The sequence below is a fragment of the Rhinopithecus bieti genome, unplaced genomic scaffold (genome assembly GCF_001698545.2).
Source record: "Rhinopithecus bieti isolate Rb0 unplaced genomic scaffold, ASM169854v2 scaffold_10347, whole genome shotgun sequence".
In the NCBI taxonomy this organism is placed as follows: Eukaryota; Metazoa; Chordata; class Mammalia; order Primates; family Cercopithecidae; genus Rhinopithecus; species Rhinopithecus bieti.
Genome location: NW_016806836.1, coordinates 3,704,142 through 3,726,264, shown reverse-complemented (window position 1 = coordinate 3,726,264; position 22,123 = coordinate 3,704,142). Strand labels below are relative to the sequence as shown.

The window sequence follows — 22,123 nt, the reverse complement described above, 5'->3', positions numbered from 1 at the left end:
AGGGGGGTGGGGCTGAGAAAAGAGACAAAGGCGAGGGGAAGAGAATGGGCACTGCTGGGAAGACGGCCTGGTGGGGTGGGAGGTGCTGCTGCTGCAGGGAGGGAGAAGAAGCGCTTCCTGAGGTCCAGTCCCGGTAGCCCCCTCTCAGTCCCTCCCTGCACGCTGCCCTCCCGGACACTGCAGCCTCCCAGGTCACAGCTCCTCCGCCCCTCTGTCTGCGGGCCTTCTTCTGGCTGGGGCTTGGAGGGTCTGTCCCCAGTCGTCGCCCACCCCCCACTCCGTGTCTTGGGCTGAGAAGGAAGGAGTTAAACTATCCCCTCACACCAGCTCCGCTCAGCCCATCAGGTCTCTATTTTGCTCTTAAAGGCACAGAGTGGCTTCAGCCCCTAAAATGCTTCTAGGACCTAGGGGAGCTGAGGGGCAGTTGGAAATCCAGTCTTATGCTGGATTCTCAGGGTTCCCGCTTCCTGGGGGTGAGGCAGTGAACTGCACCCCTCAGACAGGGGCGCCTCTAGGGGCGCAATCTCCCACCCTGGGCGGTTGTCCCGTCTCTGGGCCACGGATTCAGCACCATGGCCAGGGCCCAGAGGCAGGTCCTGCCGGGGCCTAAGCGGCACCACTGCCTGACCCTCTGACTCCTGTTCTTCCTGGAAGATCCTTTTGTTCCACTCGCTTCTTTTCCAGATGGAAAAACAGATTCCATGAAGAAAAAGGGCCTTGAAACCCAAAGACTTGGGTTTGAGTCTTGGTCCAGGCTCATTTCATCATCTGGAAAGCGGGATAGTGATAATAACAATAGCTACTTCCAATCCCAACTCCTTCTCAGTGTTGCTGATAGCGTTGTTGAAGAAGGGGTATAACTTAGGAACTCAGTGTTATAAACTGAGACTACTCAAACTTGAGCGTGCATTAGAATCCCTGGAGGATCCTGCTTAAAACTCAGACTGCTGGATTCTACCCCAACGATTCTGATTCAGTGGGTCTGGAATGGGGTCCAAGATGCTGCTTTTTCAACAAGTGACCAGGTGATGCTGATGAAGCTGGTCCACCAATCATATTACCCACTGACTCACCGTGGAGCTGTGGACAGGTCCCTTTGCCTTTCCAAAGCCTCAGCTTTATAATCCTTAAAATGGGGTGAATGCAGTAACTTCCTCAGAGGGCTATTGTGAGAGTGAAATGTGATATGATGCACAAAAAGTACTGATGGCAGTGCCTGGCGAGTGGTCAAGACTGTTGATAATGTGTGTTATGATTTTTTTTTTTTTTTTTTTTTTTGAGACAGAGTCTTGCTCTGTTACCCAGGCTGGAGTGCAGTGGCACGATCTCGGCTCACCGCAACCTCCACCTCCTGGGTTCAAGCGATTCTCCTCTCTCAGCCTCCTGAGTAGCTGGGACTACAGGCACACACCACAACACCCAGCTAAATTTTTTGTATTTTTGGTAGAGATGGGGTTTCACCATGTTTGCCAGGCTAGTCTCGAACTCCTGCTCTCAAGTGATCCACCTGCTTTGGCCTCCCAAAGTGCTAGGATTACAGGCATGAGCCACCACGTGCTGCCATTATGATGTTATTAAAGCACTAGGTAAAGGAGGGGTCAGAGTTAATCAAGGTCATACTGGAGTCACCCACAAATTCTGCACATGCTTGCACATGCCATGCCTCGTGCAAGGAGCCTGGGGATGGGGGCTCTGGAGATGAATCAGACTGCCCTTCAGATTCTAGAACCTCCTTCCACCTAGAACCTCAGGAAGGGGGCCCCAGCGGCTGGGACCAGATGGGGGCAGGAAGATGGCATCTCCCATAACCATATCATGAGGGAGCCTCCTGTTCTTTGCCTCATGAAATATTTCCTATGTAGCCTGAGCTCAGGGCTGAGGTGGCCCCGAGTCAGGACGAGACCATCTGCTGCAGCCCCACTTTGGACCAAGTCTCTGGCCAAGCTAACCTGGGCATCTTTTTGTCTCCCATACCAGGGCCTTCCCCCTACCCAGGGACCCATGGTGGATTCTAGAAGCAGTGTAGCTTGGCAGAAAGGGCATGGGCTCTGCAGTCATATAGTCCTGGGTTCTATTTTCATCTTGGCTACTTACTGGCTGAATGACCTTGGACAAGTCACTTTATCTCTCTGTGCCTCAATGTCCTTATCCGGAAAAGGGATTTTACATCCTATGCTGCAGAATTCCTGTAGAAGACATAGGCATATGTTAACTGCCTGGCATGTAGTAGGAGCTGAGCAGGTGAGTTTGCTTCCTTCTCTCCAATCCTGAAGGGCCTTAATTATATAAAGAGGGCAGTCTCCCATTGTCAAGCATCTAAATAACCTGTCTTTAATGGCACATGAAATGTTAATGGAGAAAAATAGCCCACCTCTAGGAGTGACGGTGGCTCCATTGGGCATCTGGAGATCATTCCAGACCCAGAGGGCAAGAGGACAGTGTGTGGGTCCAGGACCCAGACTCTATGACCAGGCTGCCCGGCTTCCATCTCAGCTCTACCACTGACCAGCTGGGTAATCCAGTGCAAGCTGCTTAACCTCTCATGCCCCAATTACCCACACCTGTAAATTGAGAATATTAATGGTGCCTCCCCAACAGGGTCGTTGTAAGGATTCTGCAAATGTATCCATGTCAATCACCTAGAATAGCACGTGGCACATAGAAAGTGCTCAGTTAAGTGCTGGGTGCTGTTATAAAGGCATGGATTTTGGAATCAGCCAGACATGTGGTCAAACCCCAACTCTGCCATTCCCAGCTATGTGACTTTGTGCAAGTATCTTCTTTATCTCTCTAAGGCAGCTTTCTCATATATTTGGGGGAGAGGGTTGGGGAGATAGAGTGATATCATGCATGTTCACACACTTAGCACAATGCTTTAAATAACTGCCTGTTACTAGTGAGCTTTCAAGCCCTATCATAGGTCATGGTTTGGGGCCACAGAGTTTGAAGGAGGCTCTAAATGCCTAAGATCAATGTTAGGATGCTTCTGAGGCTATTCCTGCCCCCAGCCTCCTCATCCTTTGTGGGGAAGAGTGAGGTCAGGAGGGGCAGAAATGCAGGGAGTCAGACCAAGGTTCTAGCGCTGCCAGTCCCACTAACTGGCTGTGTGACCTGACCCTCTCTGGTCCTCAGTTTTCTCAGCAGGGAAATGAAGCAGATGTTTGATACAGCCTGCCTCCCTCCTCCTTCCCCAGGCAAGAAGAACTGCCCTACCTCTCGGTGCCCCCTGCCTTTGGGGCATCCATCTGTCCTCCTACCTGCCACTTTTCAAAAACCAAGATTGCTACATCCTAGCTGTGTGACTGGGCAAGTTACTTACAATCTCTATGCCTGTTTCCTCTTCTTAAAAGTGAGGGTACTGGGAGGTACTAGTACCAATCTCATTGGAATTCATAGGGATTAAGATCTAATGCGTGTAAAGCTCTACAATAGTGCCTGGCACAGAGGAGATGCTAATAAGAGTTGGCTGCTGTGACTGCTGTTATTTCCACCAGAGTGAGTCTCTGAGGGTTGTCCCTGGCTCCCTGCAGCAAGCCTGGTTCATGGTTCCTTTACTGCCTCCTCTCAGGGTCTGCCCTGTCTTGGATGTACCTCTGGAGGGCCCCTGGCCTAGCCTTCAGCTCCCAGGGGCAAGAGACCCAAGTCTGGGGCCTCCCAGAGGCCAGTTCTGACACCCAGGGATGGCAGGAGAGAAGCAAGGGGTGAAGGATGAAGCAAGGAATGAAGGATGAAGGGTCTCTCTCCCACCCTGCCCTTGCCTTTCAAACTCTTAGGGCTGGTCCTCCAACTTGTCCATGCTGCACTTGACCATTACCGCCTCCCTTCACCTAAGAGGAGCCCCACAGAGGAGAGCTGATGGGGACAGCAACGAGACACATCCTCCCACTTCTCTGCTCAGAAGCCTGCTGTGGCTCCCCAGGTCCCTCCAGGAAAACTCCAGAGTCCTCACAATGGCCTCAGGCCCCCCTGCAGGGTCCTAACCTTACTTGAGTCAAGACCTAAGTTGGGGGAAGCGTATGGGCCCTTCTCAGAATAATGTTTTTAATTGAATAAAATAAAATGCATAGGATTTTTAGATTAGAACGAAAACCAATCGTATTGAAGTATGGCGTTATATAATAATATTTATGTTTCTGTATTAACCCCTTATATAACACGGTCTGGTGGCTGGTCTCATAACAACTGTCATGTTGGAGTCGTGATGAATGCGCATGATATTTTGAGGCAACTGCAACAACTGTGAAGTGATGAAAATATCTGATTGCTAGTGGTGACAATATTGCAGGCACTGCTAAACGCTACCCTACTTTATCGCCTACATTCATAATTGAAGAAAATGCTAACTGTCAGTTTGAGATTACTGAAAATAAACATGTAATTTTCCCATCCTAGTTCAAGGAGGCTCTGAATTAATTCATGGACCCCTTGGCCTGGGAGTGTGAATTAAAAGATCCTGTGTACAACCTGGTCAGGTGTGGTGGCTCACACCTGTAATCCCAGCACTGTGGGAGGCCAAGGCAGGCAGATCATCTGATGTCAGGAGTTCAAGACCAGTCTAGCCAACAGGTGAAACCCTGTCTCTCCTAAAAATAAAGGCTGGGTGTGGTGGCTCACGCCTGTAATCCCAGCACTTTGGGAAGCCAAGGCGGGCGGATCACCTGAGGTTAGGAGTTTGAGACCAGCCTGACCAACATGGTGAAATCCCGTCTCTACTAAAAATACCAAAATTAGCTGGGCATGGTGGTGCGCACCTGTGATCCCAGCTACTCGGGAGGCTGAGACAAGAGAATCGCTTGAACCCGGGAGGCGAAGGTTGCAATCAGCTGAGATTGCACCACTGCACTCCAGCCTGGGTAACAAGAGTGAAACTCCAGCTCAAAACAAACAAACAAACAAAAAACAAAAATTAGCCAGGTATGGTGGCACATGCCTGTAGTCCCAGCTACTTGGGAGGCTGAGGCAGGAAAATTGCTTGAACCCAGGAGGCGGAGGTTGCAGTGAGCTAAGATTGCACCATTGAACTCCAGCCTGGACAACAGAGTAAGAGCCTGTCTCAAAAAAAAAGATCCTGTGTGCAACCCTTTCTGCTCCTACCCTCCTTGTCTATTCCTGACTGCCCTGCCCCAGACACACTGGCTTCCTTGCTGTCTTTTGAGTATGTCCAACATGCTTAGAGCCTTAGCACTGGCTGTTCCCTCTGGCTGAAGCTCTCTTCCCCAGGTCCCGGTGTGGACCACTCCCTCACTTCTTTCAAGCCTTTGCTCAAGTGCTACATTCTCGAGAGGCCTGCCCTAATAGACCACCTTAATTAAAATTGCTACCTTTCTCCCCTGACACCCTGGTACCCCGATTCCCCTTCCCTGCTCTATTTTCTCTTTTTTCGGAAGCACTCACCATCTTTTGACAGACCAAATTGCTTATCATCTGCCTGCCCCCACTAACATGTCAGTTCCCTGAGAGCAGGGATCATCGTTTTGTTCACTGCTGAGTTTCCAACAAGACCTGGCACATAGTAGGCAGGCAATAAACAAGCGGTGAAAAGTGATAGATTTGCAAGCTGTAAGGTGTTATGTTAAAAAGCCATTTGACCCTGTAAATCTAAAACTGCTCTAAAAATAAGACCTATTAATTAAAAAAAAAAAAAGAATTTGAAATACGCTGAGGTCAGAGATGCTAAGTGTCTTTTACAAAGTCACACCGCAACTACATGACTAGGCAGAGACACCAACCCAGCCCATCACATAAACAAGGGCCTGGGTGAGGAGCAGCAGCACCTGACCATGACAACGAGGCACTGTGGGTGATTTTCAGGCACCCACAGGGAAGCTTGTTTACCCAGAGATGGTTGATGTCTAATCACACTAAGTGGTGACCACCTAGCTCTTGTCCAGCCTCCAGGGAGCAGAGATGGCAGATGGCCTTGGTAGCTGAATGCCCTTCCCTTAGGCTTGGTTTCCTCTCTGGGTCCCCCTCCCCCACAGGGTGACACATGGCTGTGGCCTGTAGCTCTGCTAAAGGTGAAAGTCTCCTTGGCTGCCTGCCAGGGTGACCCCAAAGCAGCGCCAAGCAGGATTATCATACCTCTAAAGATAGTCCCCTCCCCAAATAGCAGCCCTATCTGACAGCTTCATGGGAGACCCAGGGCAGGTCATGGGAGCGGCCCCTGGAGGCAGGTGCCCTGCCAAGATGGAAGGCCAACTGTCTGGCCCTACAAAGGGCAAAGGCCTGGTTTGGGCTGTTTCCACCCATTCAGAGGTCCCAGCCTGGCCTGGAGGATGGAGGGCCAGGTAAAGACAAGAGAAGGGGGCTTTCTGCTCCAGCCAAACTCCAGTCTCCACTGCTCTGGGCTTCTCCAGGGCACAGGTCACCTATGAGCTCAAATATACACATGCATACATGCTCCCACGCATGCACACTAACACTGACACAGGCACACACTCATATGTGCACACATGGGCACTCTCACATCCACACTCACACAGTCCTTGAATACTCACACTTACTCATACATTTATCCATGCACACCCACACTCACGCACACGCAGACACACACACACACATTTGCTCACTCATACACATGCACTCACACGCTCAGACCCAAATAGATGCTGCCCCTGGGCTGCTCACTCTCTGCAACAGTTTTTCCCCCTCTCTCAGACAGAACCAGAAGCTCCCTCCCACTGCCGAGGAGGGAGGCAGAGCCAGCCCTGTCTCCTGCCTCCTGCAAGGTTGTGAATGTAGCAGTGTCAGCTTGCAGCAGGGCTGCGGGGCACTCTGTGAACACTGAATCCAGCCCCCTTGTTTTGTTGATGAGAAAAAGGAGGCTCAGAAAGGGGCAGCGATAGCTCTAAGGTCACACAGCATTGCTATGGCAGATCCGAGATGAGGACTTGAGTCCCTGCCTCCTAGCTCAGGGTCTCTACCTGCACCATGCACCCCACCTATAGGACCTGCTCTTGACTAATGGAGCAAATAAGGCTGTGAATGAATGTTGGGTGTTTCAGGGTAAGTTACCTTTCCCTTCCCACGATCCACATAACAGGAGGAGGTGTTTATGTTCACTGTGAGGGTGGGCCATGAAGTACTCTAGGACACACCAGGGTGTGTGCGTGGTGTGTGTGTGTGTAATAAGTGATGCTAGAACTCATATATTAACCTTCTGTGCTGGGGCTGTTTCCACAACACCCCACTTCAACCTCACACTTGCATTCCTCACTTCACAGAAGCTAGAAATCAGAAAGAGCAAGTGACTTGTTCAAGGTCACAGAGCAAATAAGCAGTAGAGCTAGGCTTTCAAGTCAAAGTCTGTCTGCCTCCAAAACCTGCCCTCATACCAGCAGCTGAGACACATTATCGCTACTGTGTTCCAGGCACCATTCCACAGGGACTAATGCATTTAATCCTCACAACAGGCCTCCGAGGCAATTACTATAGGACTTCCACTGGATAAGAGGAGAAACTGAGGCACAAAGAAGTAAAGCTGGCCAGGCATGGTGGCTCACGCCTGTAATCCCAGCACTTTGGGGGGTCAAGGCAGGTAGATCACTTGAGGTCAGGAGTTCAAGACCCGCCTGGCCAATATGGTGAAACCCCATCTCTACTAAAAATACAAAAATTAGCCGGGTGTGGTGGCACACTCCTGTAATCCCAGCTTCTCAGGAGGCTGAGGCAGGAGAACTGCTTGAACCCAGGAGGCAGAGGTTGCAGTGAGCTAAGATCGCACCACTGCACTCCAGCCTGAGCAACAGAGGGAGACTCTGTCTAAAAAAAAAAAAAAAAAAAAAAAAAAAAAAAAAAAAAAAAAAAAGTGAAGCTACTTGTAAAGCCAAGTCATCTAGCAAATAAGTGTAAAGCTGGGATTTGAACCGACACCATGCAGATTCTGCCCATGACGCCGCTTAACTTGTGTCAAGTTCTGGATGCTTAACTTGTCCCAAGAACCACCATCTCAGCTGTGGGTGGAGACACTGATACTCAAGGGGAATGGGCCTTTCCTCTTTTGGGGATACCCTCCCTCTCCCCTGGACCAGAGTGGAAGTTTGGGAGGAAAGCGTAAGAATGGGGCCACTTGCCATCTTGCCAGGGGATCTTGGACAAGTCCATCCTTCCTTCTGAGTCTCAGTCCACAGGCAGGGGGCAATAGGACTAGGTGATCTCTAACCATCTTCTAGCTCAGAAATATTGGGCTGGGTCAGGAGCATGCCCCAGCCTCAAGGCTCTCTGGCAGCTTCTACTAGCTCAAGTGTTTGTCTGGGACCCCCTAGAAACGTAAAGACTCAGGAAGGGGCAGGCCCAGAACTCCCTGGAAGGAGCTCTCAGGGCAGAGAGCAGTGCTTTGGGAGTCAAGAACCTTGCTTCCAGTTTAAAGTGTGCTGCTGAATTGCTGTGTGACTCTGGGTAGATTACTTGCCCTCTCTGGGCTTTAGTTTTCTCATCAAAAAAAAATCTACCCTGCTGTAGGGGCTATTGTGAGTTTCCAACCAGGCAACCAGATGAGAAGGTGTTTGGGGGAAATAAAGGGCTCGACTAATGTTGGCAAATTACTTTTCCCCTCACTTAGTATCCCAAATAATTTGAGGAATTTAGCTATTGATTATGATAATGATAAGAATTTCTGGCCAGGCACGGTGGCTAACACCTGTAATCCCAGCAGTTTGGGAGGCCGAGGTGGCCAGATCACCTGAGGTCAGGAGTTCAAGACTAGCCTGACCAACATGGGAAAACCCTGTCCCTACTAAAAATACAAAAATTAGCTGGGCGTAGGGGTGGGAGCCTGTAGTCTCAGCTACTTGGGAGGCTGAGGCAGAAGAATCGCTTGAGCCCAGGAGGCAGAGGTTGCCAAGAGCTGAGATTGCGCCACTGCACTCCAGCCTGGGCAACAGAGCAAGACTCTGTCTCAAAAAATGAAAAAAACAAACAAAAAAGAGTTTCTGTGAATTTCCTGGCCAGATCCACTCCTGGGGCCAGGCTGAGTGTTCAACTGTGATAACGATGATCATGAATTGAGTGCCAAGCATTTGTCCCAGACTCTGGGTTGGTACTGTCAATACTCTCATTTTTAAAATAAGGAAACTGAGGCTCAGAAAGTTTAAGGACTTTGCCCACACTCACAGCCAGGAATCCTATCCCAGGTGTGTCCAGCTGTCAAATCCAGCCCCTTAGCCACCCGGCCGCATTGACCTTTGTCCCCCAAGCAGAACTGCGCTCCTCCCTCCACCAGGCACATGCCCCTGGGAGATATCCCCCCAAACCCAGGTGCCCAAGAACGGGCTGAAAGCAATCGTGTCCCCTCCTGTGTGTGACCTCTGACCTCCCTCCCCGCACACCCCCGCCCCACCTGGCCAGAGTGTCCCCATGTGTCCGCCCGCCTTCCCCGCTCTGACCCTGGCGCCTGCAGGTGCGGCTGGTGATCGCCGAGAAGGGCCTGGTGTGCGAGGAGCGGGATGTGAGCCTGCCACAGAGTGAGCACAAGGAGCCGTGGTTCATGCGGCTCAACCTGGGCGAGGAGGTGCCCGTCATCATCCACCGCGACAACATCATCAGTGACTATGACCAGATCATTGACTATGTGGAGCGCACCTTCACAGGAGGTACGGCTGCCTCCCCACCCAGGGGCCCACTCCATACCACAGATCCCCAGGGGCCCCCACAGGCTCAGACAGGGTCCCAGAACTTTGGGAAGCCTGGGAAATTCACTGGAGCCATGGGCAAGGCCCAGTCTCCCCAAAAAACAGCCACAGAGCCACAGGCAGGGTTCAGATGCCCCCAAGAGCCCCAGAGCCACAGGCGTGGCTACTGATCCATAAGGAACCCAGAGACCTCCCTCTCCCCTGGTACCGTAAGGGCACAACCCAGACACCATCCCCACCAGGAGCAGTGGGGCTATAGCCCTTTCCCCCAAGCTCTGGAGTCACAGGCATGGCCCCTTCAGCATGAGTAGCTCCAGACCACCCTCTAGGTCCCCACAGACAGGGTCCAGATCTCCCAGGGGTTCCAGAGCAAGGGCAGGGCCCAGCTCCCTCTGGAACATAGATTCCCTAGGAACCGTAGGAACCCGAAGACACGGTCTCAGACACCCCAGAACCCTGAGACAGGGGAGGGCCCAGGTACCCCAGAACCCTGTGGATAGGGGTGGGCCCAGGCACTCCACAACCCCACGGGTAGGGGAGCTCCCAGACACCCCAAAACCCTGCAGACAGGGGAGGGCCCTGACACCCCAAAACCCTGCAGACAGGGGAGCGCCCGGACACCTCAGAACCTCGCAGACAGGGGAGGGCCCAGATACCCCAGAACCTCACAGAGCCCCCCGTCCTCTCCCCACTTAGGCCCTCATCAGGCTCAGGAACTCACTGCCCATTGCAGAAGTTCAGACAGCCATTGGGAGGGCATCAGGGCCCAGACATGCACTGTTTTAAAAGAATGTGAATTGGTTGCCAACGTTTAAAAGTCCAGGGGACCCAAGCACCGAACACCCAGGTTGCAGCTTCTCTTAAATCCTGCAACACTGGGGCCTAGGCGCTCGCCGGGCAGCAAGTCTCGAGCTGAGAGGAGCTAACCCTCGGGGACAGCTTGGCAGAGCCCAGTGAGGAGAGATGGCCGGGCCACCATTAGGACCCCTGTCTGCCAGCAGCCAAGCCCGAGCGTGGGTGGGCCCGGGGCCTCTGGGCAGAGACATCTTGGGGCTCAGGGATGCTGGGGGCAGGTGGCCGGGGCAGATGCCCCTCTGGCTGCCCTGCCCAGCCCCTGGCGGTACCCACAGAGCACGTGGTGGCCCTGATGCCCGAGGTGGGCAGCCCACAGCACGCGCGGGTGCTGCAGTACCGGGAGCTGCTGGACGCGCTGCCCATGGACGCCTACACGCACGGTTGCATCCTGCACCCCGAGCTCACCACCGACTCCATGATCCCCAAGTACGCCACGGCCGAGATCCGCAGTGAGTGCCAGGGCTGCGAGACGGCTCCTCCGCTTCCCCCATTCCCTGCCACTCCTTTCTTCCAAAGGAAGAAAGGCCCTCTCCTGGGCCTCTCTCTGTCCTCCCCTTCCTCCTCCTTCTCTCCCTCTTGCATTCTCCATTTGTCCCCACCTCTCTCTGAGTGCTCGGGGTTGGTTTCTGACTCTGCTGGTCTCTCTCACTCTTGCTCTTTCTCTCTGTGCCTCTTGCTTGCCATCTCCTTCACCCCCGACTTCCCAGCCTTCCATCTCATTCACCCAGTTTCTAACAGAATATATCTCTCTTCCTGTCTGCCAGTCTCGCTCCCATCCCCCTCCCCTGCCCCCTACTCTTGTCCTGCCCTCCCATAAAGAGACTATGCGGCTGTCTGTCCCCACAAGGTTTGTTCTCCCCGCACGAGTTTCAGCCTTAGATAGTCAGGGCTGTGCTTGGTGGCCAAGGGCACTGAGTGACCTCAGGGTTAGGATTACCAAGGAAGGCTGCCCAGATGTGACAAGTGGGGTCTTGGATTGAAGGTCACCCATGAGCATATCCTGTCCTAATGGCCAGCCTAGACATGCTCACAGCCTGTCCTTTTGTATCTGACACCCAGTGAATGGATGTTGGATTAAATCAGATAATCCCTCAGCAACTGTTTACAGACTACGATCTAGGCTTTGAACAAACACCATGGGGTCCTACAGCCAAAAGACACCTGAAGATTCTCAGTAGATAATAGGTGCTCAGTAAATGGTCACGTCATCCTCCTCAAAGGAATGTGGCTAATGTTCAAAGGCAGGGTTGAGGTGGTATTAAGTTGTAGAACTCAACCCTGTCCCTTGAGAACCACTGTCATGGAACAAGACTCAGAATATCTTTTTTCTTCTTTTCTTTTCTCTCTCTCTTTTTTTTTTTTTTTTTTTTTTTTTGTGAGACAGGGTCTCCCATTCCCATCCAGGCTGGAGTGCAGTGGCACAATCTTGACCCATTGCATCCTCCTCCTCCCAGTCTCAAGTGATTCTCCCACCTCAGCCTCCCAAGTAGCTGGGACCACAGGCACATGCTGCCACGTCTGGTTAATTGTTTTGTATTTTTGGTAGAGATGAGGTTTTGCCATATTGCCCATGCTGGTCTTGAACTCCTGACTTCAGGTGATCTGCCCACCTTAACCTCCCAAAGTGCTGGAATTACAGGCATGAGCCACAGTATGTGACCAAGACTCAGGATTGACCTATACATCCGGCTCCCAGCAACAGCCCCCTCAACAACATTTATGAGGCCCTGGGGACTGGGGAGAGACAGGAATAGATACAGCTTCTGCCGTCCCAGGGTCAAGTTCCACGGAAGAAAAGACAAGTCACCAGGCAATTACAGTGCAGGACTAAGTGAGTTTGAACAAGCTCTCAGGAGGGCAGCCTGGCGCTCTAGGTCAAACATGAAAAAGCCCACATCTTGGAGATTACCCTGCAGTTACACTTGAACACATGCACCAAGAAGTATGAGCAAAGGTATTCACTGCAGCGTAGCTGGCAAGAGCAAGAATATTGCTGGAAATAACCCAGCTGTCACGAACTGGGAACTGGGTAAATAAGTTATGGGTACTTCCATACAATGGAATACTGTGCAGATATTTTTAAAAATTAATAGGTGTATGGAATGCTCCCTAAGATACATTAGTGAGTGGAAAAGAGTGAAGGGCAAAAAAAAAAAAAAAAAAAAAAAAAAAAAAAAAAAAAAAAAAAAAAAAAAAAAAAAAAAATCTAGTGTGCAGTAGATTAGTACTCAGAAGGGGGTTAAATGGATACACAGGTGCTCACACTGCAAGGAGTATTTCTGGAAGGATACACAGAAGCTGCCAATAGTTTGTGTCTTTGGGGAGTAGAACTAAGAGACTGCAGTTGCAGAGGACAGAAATTTACTTTTATAGTACATTCTTCAATATTGTTTGAATTTCAACAATATACATGTATAACCTGCTCAAAAATAAATTCATTTAAAAATAATTAATCTGGTGCCCATCAGTGTTATGAGCAGGAGATCAGGGAGGTTGTGGACATACACGATGTCCACCCCAGCCTCCGAGCCACAGAAGGCTTCCAAAATGCAGCAGCGACTGAGGATGTGTAGCAGGTAGAAGGGGAGGAAGAGGGATAATTCTTTCACATTCTGGAGTAGGACAGGGTATGTTGTGTTTGGGGAATGGAGGAAGTTCAGTGTGGTGCAAGTGTAACCCAAGGTGGGGTAGAAATGGTTGTGGTGCATGTCTGGGGAGAAGGGTCTGGCAGAATTTGAATTTTGTCCAAAGAGCAGTGGAGAAACGGTGATGGGAAGTGATGTGGTCAGATCTGCATTATATGAAGATCTCTCCTCTGAGGGAAGAATGAACAGGGCAGGCCCTGGCTGTTGGTAGGTGGGGACCTGGTCGAGGGCTGGAGGCAGTCCCCAAGGGCTTCTGGGAGTTGGGGGCACTCCCTCAATCTTGCCCTGAGCCAGAGCAGACCCAGCCCACTCCCTCCCTCCCCCTCATTCTCTGAGGAGGCAAAGAGGATCTCAGGGCTCCAGCCCAGCTGGGGGATGAGGGGTGGGAGGTCCCAGAGTGCAGAAGGAGTAGAAGCCAGCCTGCAGCGACCCCTTAATCAGTCTCAGATCTTCTCTTGGGCTGGCCTGCCCTCCTGGAGTCTAAAGCCAGCCACATGGGCAGCACTGGGTGACAGGCAAGAAAGAAGATGCTGCCCTTGACCTTCACATTCATAAAACATCAATGAGACTTAATATAGCCCTGAAGCTGAATGATCTGGGAGTGTGTTTACTGGGATTTGTGTCAGGACAGGAGATGGGGCAGTGGGTGGTAAAATCTCAGAGGACAGAAGCTAAACAACCTAAGTCACTAATTCATTTCATTCATTCATTCAACACTCACTGAGCTCCTGCTCTGTGCCAGGCCTGTGCTGGGTTTTAAGGGAACAAAGATGAATGTGACATACTGACATAGCCAGTTCTCTCCAGAAGCTCAAGTGTTAGAGGGAGACATACACATTCAGCGATAACTACGTTAGCACTAAAATCTCCATGTACAGCAAGCAGGCAGGTTGTGGACTGCACAAGTCCGGGCGGGCTCTTTTCATATAGACAGCAAGGTTAATGGAGTTGTGACTGGCAGCTCTGATTAGTGTGTTTGCATTCCCTGGCCTAACTCTGTAGGGTGTAAATTGGGGAAGAAAGACATTGAGTGGGCCAGCGTCCTAGAGAATCAGGAAGGGCTTCATGGAGGAGGAAATCTTTTTTTTTTTTTTTTTTTTTTTTTTTTGTTTTTTTCCTTCTTTGAGGCGGGAGTCTCGCTCTGCTCGGCCAGACTGCGAGGTGCGAGGGGGCCAATCGTCTGCTCACTGCAAGCTCCGCTCCCGGGTCACGCATTCTCCGCTGTCAGGCCTGCCTGAGTAGCGTGGACAGCACGGCGCCCCCGCGCACTCGCCCGGACTAGTTTTTTTGTATTTTGTAGTAAGACGGGGTTTCACCATGTTAGCCAGGATGGTCTCGATCGTCTGACCCGTCATGATCCCCGTCTCGGCCGTCCAGGCGGGATACAGGCTTGAGCCACCGCGCCCGGCCGGAGGAGGAAATCTTTAGCTGAATCTAGAAGGGAGCTTTCAGGAAAGGAGGATAAGGCTAGTTTAGGAAGAAGTAGTAGTATGAGCAGAAGCCTGGAGGTGTGGAGTGGTCTGGCACATTCAGGGAACAGCAAGCATATAGAGTGGCTGAAATGTACATCTTGGGACAGGAACAGCTGAGGAAACTCAGTGAAAGATGGAGTTGGTGAGAGGGAGGGAAGTGGATCCTGAAGGCTCTTTGAAGGCAAGTTGAGGAACTAGAATGTTATCTGAGGGCAGTGAGGAGCCAGGGATGGGTTTTAAACAGAGAGTGGCATGGTCAAGTGTGTGAAGAAGATATCTCTGGCAGGTGTGGGGAGAAGGGCTTGTAAGGGAGAGAGGGGAGGTAGCAGAGGGTGGGTAAAATCATCCAGGTGAGACATTAATGGGGTCTGAACTAAGAGTCAGTTAAATGGAGGAGGTTAAATGTGAGAAAATATGAGAAAGATGGAGGAGGAAGAATCAACAGGACCTGGGAATGACTTGATGTGGGGTGAGGTAGTGGGAGGAGCTGAGGGCAAATCCAGGAATCTGGCTGGGCTTTGTGTCAGGGAGGGCATGCTGCAATTTGGGAAGAATGCAGGGAGAGAAGTAGTGAGGCAGGGAAGATGACCAGGTCTATGGTCGGGTCTATCGGTTTCTGGCATCTACTACTCGTCCTCAGGGGTAGAGTCTCCTCCTCCGTGAGATTTCTCATCCCCTTGTGCCCCAGGCAGGCAGCCCCTGGGTCCCTCTGCCTTGCGTTCATTCTTCCCTACAGATTAATCATGCTGTACCATAGAGTTTACTTTTATTTTTTTAATGTGTATTTTATAATATTGCTGAAGTGTATTATTTATTTATTTTGCCTTTTTTTAGAAAAGGGGTCTCACTCTGTCACCCAGGCTGGAGTGCAGTGGTGCAATCATAGCTCACTGCAGCCTCGACCTCCCAGGCTCAAGCGATCCTCCTGCCTCAACCTCCTGAGTAGCTGGGACTATGGTGTGCACCACTACACCTGGCTAACTTTTGTTTTTTTTAAAGATGGGTTCTTGCTATGTTGCCCAAGCTGCTTTTGAACTCCTGGGCTCAAGTCACCCTCTCACCTCAGCCTCTCAAAGTATTAGGATTACAGGAGTGAGCCATTGGCTGAGATTTTTTTATGTGCCTGTCTCTCCCACCAGCCTGAGCTCAGGGTAGGATGGCATCTCATCTATCACTACAGCACAGCCTGCAGTGCTCCCTAAGTATTGGCTGTTGACAGTATTACTCCTCTGACCAGTGTTTGGATGGGGCCTACTTCAAGTTGTGTAAGGGAAGTGATGGGGGAGCAACCCAGGTGTCAGAGGGATGGGACCTTTCCCATTCTCTCCCCAGGACATTTAGCCAATGCCACCACAGACCTCATGAAACTGGACCATGAAGAGGAGCCCCAGCTCTCTGAGCCCTACCTTTCTAAACAGAAGAAGCTCATGGTGAGTACCTCCAGGCCTGCTGAGTCCCCTTCCCTACCAGCTGCTCCATGGAAATGAGCAATAGGAGAAGCTAAGTAGAAGATAAGCAGTTCTAAGTAGAAGACCAGCTGATGATATGAAATGGAAAAACCCCTGGCTTGCTTTTCCAATCCTGTCCCCTACCATTTACTAGCTGTTAGACCTTGGGTAAGCCACTGCTGCCCTGGGGCCTCAGTTTCCTCATGTATTAGGTTGTGTCTTTAAAAGCAGAGCATTGGCCAGGCATGGTGGCTCATTCCTGTAATCCCAGCACTTTGGGAGGTCGAGGTGAGTGGATCACTTGAGGTCAGGAGTTCGAGACCAGCCTGGCCAACATGGTGAAACGCCGTCTCTACTAAAAATACAAAAATTAGCCAGGCATCATGGCGGGCGTCTGTAGTCCCAGCTACTCAGGAGGCTGAGGCAGGAGAATTGCCTGAACCTGGGAGGCAGAGGTTGCAGTGAGCTGAGATCGGGCCACTACACTCTAGCCTGGGCAACACAGTGAGACTCTGTCTCAAATAATAATAATTACAATAAATATATAAATAAATAAAAATAAATGCAGAGCACTGAACAGGGGTTCTTGGGAAAAGGAGGTATTGAAGGATTGCTCTGAGGGGGACCCCAGAGGGATGGGAGGGATAAGGAAGAGGAAGCAGCTAAGCCTCATTTGATTCCACAGGAATCTCTGGAGCACAAATGGTACCACAAAGGTGATCAACCTTGAAGTAAGGGGCCAGCCTTTTATCCCCTCATATCAGTGGGACATTGGCTACAGATTATTGGAGGGAGGGGTGAGGGCAGGTAACCTCCCAAGTATTTGTGGGCAATGCAGCTTCTTATTGGCTGAGAGAAGAGGCAACTGTGAGCCACTAACAACCAGCCCTCCCAGCATCGGGGTATAAGAATGTACCAGGGATCTAGGCAGGATAGCCAAGCTCACAGGACTGTTGTAGGCACCAGATGAGGCACCAGGGGGGCATCCTATACACTTGGGGGGTATTTGGAGGCTGGGTTTGCAGAAGAAGTTTAGCAAAGCTCCTTCCATCCCTGAACATCCTGGCTCTATTGAGGCCAACTCAGCTTCTCTTGGCCCTGTCCTGCCCCCAGGCCAAGATCTTGGAGCACGATGATGTGAGCTACCTGAAGAAGATCCTTGGGGAGCTGGCCATGGTGCTGGACCAGATTGAGGCCGAGCTGGAGAAGAGGAAGCTGGAGAACGAGGGTGGGTGCCAGCCCTGGGGGAGGTGGGGGCTGCAGCCCACCTAGCCTACTCTGCCCCTGCCCAGTCTCAGCCTCTTTTTTCCCCAAAGGTCTCAGAGGACCTCCCCAGGTGGTTAGGAGGATGGGCTATGGAGTCAGACTAAGGTTCAAGTCGTAACTTGGCCACTTCCTAGCTGAGTAACTGTGCTCAGGTTCTCCCCTCTCTGAACTTCAGTTTCCCATCTATAAAATGGGGATAATAGTAGGACCTGCCTCAAAGAGCTGTTGAGACATTGTGCGAAATAATACATGTAGAGTGCTTAGATTAGGGCTTAGCACATAGTAGGTGTTTAATAAAGGTAGGTGAAGATGATGATGAGAGTGGTGATGGCCACTACCCACCACGCCATCCCACTTACCCTGCCCAAGAATGCATTATGGCTCCTTCGTGCTCCAGCCAGACATCCAAGCTCACCCAGACTCTCCTTGTCCTTAGTTTGGCTGGATATGAAATTCTTCCTGCTCCCAGCTGGGCCTCTAGACTTGGACATGCCAGCTTCATTCTACATCCACACTTTTGGCCCCACAGCCCCTCCCTCCTGGAGCACCCCTTTTATATCACTCCACTCCATTTTGCCTGTTACACACCATCTTTGCCACAGCCCTTCTTCAAACCTCATTCTGAGCCTTCCCATCTTGCTCTGTTTAAGACCTGTGAGTCTTGTCTCCGGAACAATGCAAATTTATGGAGCATTTGCAACAGCCTCCTGCGTATGCATGACTATGGGTACATACATATCTCTATGTATGTTAGAGTAAGAATAACTTGAATTAGAGTTCCAGTTTTGCTGCCTCAACTATGTAACCTTGGACAAGTTGCTTTCCCTATTGGAGCCTCAGTTTCCTCATCTATAAGATGGGATGGTAATAATACAACTTAACCCTCTCTTGCTGGACTCTTGTGAAAATTCAATGTACTCAACACACTGCCTGTGCCATTACTAGTTTAATACATAAGGCAGCTAAAGGCATGCACATTCTCCAGATGAGAAAACTGAGGCTCAGAGAGATGAAGCGAGTTGTTCAAGGTTAGGCAGCTCATAGACATCATGGTTAGGGCCAGAACTTGTTCCCTCTCGATGGGTCCAGTGTTGTTTCCAGCATCTCACAACTGATGCCACAAGCACAAGACACACACAGAGACCTCATGTCTCGAACAGAGACATCATCATGCATACTGAAGCCAGCTGCCTTAAATCTTTTCTGAAAACAAAGCCTGGTATGACTAAGTGAGTAAAAAATAATAACACATCTCAAAGGGGAACTTTTGGCTGGGCGCAATGGCTCATGTCTGTAACCCCAACACTTTGGGAGGCCGAGGCAGGTGGATCACCTGAGGTCAGGAGTTCGAGACCAGCCTGACCAACATGGCGAAACCCCGTCGCTACTAAAAATACAAAAATTAGCTGGGTGGGGTGGTGGGTTCCTGTAATCTCAGCTACTTGAGAGGCTGAGGCAGGAGAATCACTTGAACCTGGGAGGCAGAGGTTGCAGTGAGCCCAGATTGTGCTACTGCACTCCAGCCTGGGGGACAGAGAGAGACTCCGTCCCCCGCCCCCCATCACAAAAAAAAAAAAAAAAGGAACTTTCCTATTTCTATCCTAATGGTAGCTAAGGGGAGCTGTTGCAGAGTTAATGGCTCTCAGGGGCCAAAAGGCTTGGTAGTTCAGAGATGGGCCTTTGGGGGACAGAGTCCCAGCTCTGCCATGCTCTTGGTGGGAGACCTTGGACATCAGATATATGTTATTCACTTATGCATTAGTTTCTTAGGACTTCCATAACAAAATACTACAGACTGAGGGGCTTAAAGAACAGAAATCTATTGTCACACAGAGCTGGAGGCTAGACATCTCAGATCAAGGTGCCTTGGGGTGGGTTTCTCCCGAGGCCTCTCTCCTTGGCTTGCAAGTGGCCGCCTTCTTGCCGTGTTCTTACATGGCCCTTCCCCTGTGCTGCACAAGCCTGGTGTCTTTGAGTCCAAATTTCCTCCTATAAATACTTTAGTCCGATTGAATGAGGACCCACCTTAAGATCTCTATTTTAAGGTAATCATCCCTTTAAAAGCTCCGTCTCCAAATACAGTCACATTCTGAGAGTTTAGGGGTGTCCAATCTTTTGGCTTCCTTGGGTCACACTGGAGGAAGAATAATTGTCTTGGGCCGCACGTAAAATATGCTAACACTGATGATAGCTGATGAGCTTTAAAAACATCGCCAAAAAAATATCGGAATGTTTTAAGAAAGTTTATGAATTAGTTTTGGGCCACATTCAATGCCATCCTGGGCTGCATGTGGCCCGCGGGCTGCAAGTTGGACAAGCTTATTCTAGGGCTTAGGGCTTCAACATGTGAATTTTGGGAAGGTCACAATCCAGCCCAGAAAAATCTACACATTTAATAGACCTTACTGTGTGCCAGGCACTGTTCTAAGTGTTTCACAGATTCCAGCTCACTCAATCCCCATAACAACCCCAGGAGGTGGGTAATACCAGCGATCCTGTTTAACAGATGAGGATCCTGTTTAACAGATGAGGAAGCACTAGCTCTGGGCTCTTTCCTGTTCTATAAAAGGGTGATAGGTTGGACACGGTGGCTCACACCTGTAACCCCAACACTTTGGGAGGCTGAGGCAGGTGGATCACTTGAGGTCAGGAGTTCGAGACCAGACTAGCCAACATGGTGAAACCCTATCTCTACTAAAAATACAAAAAATTGCCTGGGCATGGTGGTGGGCACCTGCAAGCCCAGTTATGTGGGAGGCTGAGGCAGGAGAATCACTTGAACCCAGGAGGCGGAGGTTGCAGTGAGCCGAGATCACACCGCTGTACTCCAGCCTAGGCACCAGAGCAAGACTCTGTCTCGAAAAGAAAAAAAAAAGAAAAGCAGGGGTGATAGCATGAGTGCCTACGTTCCAGGGCTGCTGCGAGGACCAATGAGCAAATGCATGTAAGGGGCTTAACACAGTGCCGGGCACACAGTACAGAAGGGTCCATATATATTGTGATCCAGAGAGACACAGGGTCTGACCTGAATGGAGGCTAGGGTGGATGGTTCTGGAGAATAGCCTCGGACATGCATTCCTTGTGAGATTCCTAGACTGGGATCCTGCGGCTGACCCCTGTCCTGAGGTCTTCTGAGAGGAGACAGCACTGCACTGTCCCATGATGAGATAAGTGGGGTTGTTCAAGATGGAGAGGTGTCCCTGCATCCCTCTGGGGCTGGGGGAGGTAGCAGAAGCCCCAGGGAAGTGGTTATGGATTTTAAAGGTCTGACTGGTTGGGCCCACATGGCCTCTGTTGCTCATCCAGGTTCCCTGAACCTGACTGGGTGAAACACTTGCATGCCTTTCATTTCTTCTCTTGTGGGCAGAGCCCAGTTTTGGAAGGGATTTTAATGTCCTGATCAACCACTACCTAGCTCTGTGACCCTATGGATTTCACTTCACCTCTCTGAGCTCATCTGTAAAATGTTGATAATAATAGAATCAAAATCATAGCAGGATTGCTGGTGGAGGATTTGTTAAGATAGTAAATGTTGAGTACTTTGCACAGTGCCTGGCTCAAGGTAAAATGTTCTAAAAAATAATTATTATTACCATTCTTTTTCATTCATTTAATCAAATATTTATTGAACACTTACTAGATGCTAGGTCCTGGGGATAAATTAATGAGTAAAACTCAGACCTCATTATTGCTTTCATGGAGTTTGCAGTCTTACAGAGGAAAAAGACATTAGTCAAATAATCCCATAAGTAAACACAGAAATGCACACAGCAATAAGTGTTAAGCTTGAGAGTAAATGAACAGGATTAAGTGGATAAAGTTTCCCTGAGAAGGTGATATTCAAAGTGAGACCTGAAGGATGAGAAGGAGCCTAGAGAAGAATCAGGGAAGATATGACCCAGACTGAGGGATGCCATGGAGTGGAGAGAACTGGGAACTCTTCAGGAACGGGCTGCTGTGTGGGGAGTCCTGGGGAGAGTGGTGGGAATGAGGGGAGAGCTGCACCGGGTGAGGTAAGATCACGGCCCTCAGAGCCTACATTTACAAGTTTGGATTTTATACTAAGTACAATGGGAAGTCTCTGGAGGGCTTTGAGGAGGGGATTGTATCAGTTAGTTTCTGCTGTATAACAAACCATTCCAAATCTGAGTGACATAAAAGAAGGGCCTTTTATTTGTTCATGATATGTGGCTTGGCAGTGTGGGCTCAGCTTAGCTGGGATGGCTTGCCTCTCACACATGGGGAATGGCTGACCTCATTCCTGCATTTCGGGCCAGCAAATTTAAGACAGTAAATGTTGATTACTTTGCAAAGTGCCCAGCTCAAGGTGAAATGTTCTAAAAATTATTATTACCACCATTCTTTTTCATTCATTTATTCAAATATTGATTGAACATCTCCTAGATGCTAGGTCCTGGGGATAAATTAATGAGCAAAATCCAGACATCATTCTTGCTCTCACGGAGTTTGCAGTCTTTGAAACAAACCATGAGTCTTAGACGGCAAGAGGAGTAAAGCCATCAAGATGCACACATTGCAAAGTGGCATGCGTACAGGAATGGGAGGGACTCATGGCCCTGTTTGCAGTCTCCATGGGGCTGAGTAGTTCTAGTTTTATATTTGAGAGGATTCCAATGGCTGTGTGAAAATGGACTTCAAAGGAGACAGAGGGGAGGCCGGTGCAGCAGCTCAGGTGAGAGATGATGTTGGTGTGGACCGAGATGGTTGCAGTGGAGATGGTGAGGTGTGAATGGACTTGAGAGGTAGTTTGAAGATAAAATGAGCAGGAATTTACATGGGGTTGGCAG

At 50.2% G+C, this 22,123-nt stretch overlaps 1 protein-coding gene and 1 long non-coding RNA gene across 6 annotated transcripts in view; one reads left to right on the top strand and one right to left on the bottom strand.

Moving 5' to 3' along the window:
- Positions 1 to 2,186, bottom strand: part of LOC108533387 (uncharacterized) — a 14,584-nt gene extending 12,398 nt beyond the window's left edge. Inside the window, exon 1 of the long non-coding RNA XR_001886720.1 lies at positions 2,095 to 2,186. This is a non-coding gene — a long non-coding RNA (uncharacterized LOC108533387). The remainder of the gene's footprint in view (positions 1 to 2,094) is intronic.
- GDAP1L1 (ganglioside induced differentiation associated protein 1 like 1) overlaps positions 1 to 22,123 on the top strand; it is a 31,677-nt gene that overhangs the window by 1,304 nt on the left and 8,250 nt on the right. For 2 of the 5 annotated variants that reach the window (XM_017878027.1, XM_017878029.1), the window contains 4 exons: positions 9,398 to 9,590; positions 10,760 to 10,933; positions 15,934 to 16,031; positions 17,163 to 17,277. In XM_017878027.1, the coding sequence (XP_017733516.1) occupies positions 9,485 to 9,590; positions 10,760 to 10,933; positions 15,934 to 16,031; positions 17,163 to 17,277 (493 nt within the window). In that variant the 5' untranslated portion in view covers positions 9,398 to 9,484. Of the gene's footprint in view, positions 1 to 1,616; positions 2,242 to 9,345; positions 9,591 to 10,759; positions 10,934 to 15,933; positions 16,032 to 17,162; positions 17,278 to 22,123 lie in introns of those variants that run through there. The other 3 variants (XM_017878025.1, XM_017878026.1, XM_017878028.1) reach the window with 3 other exon arrangements.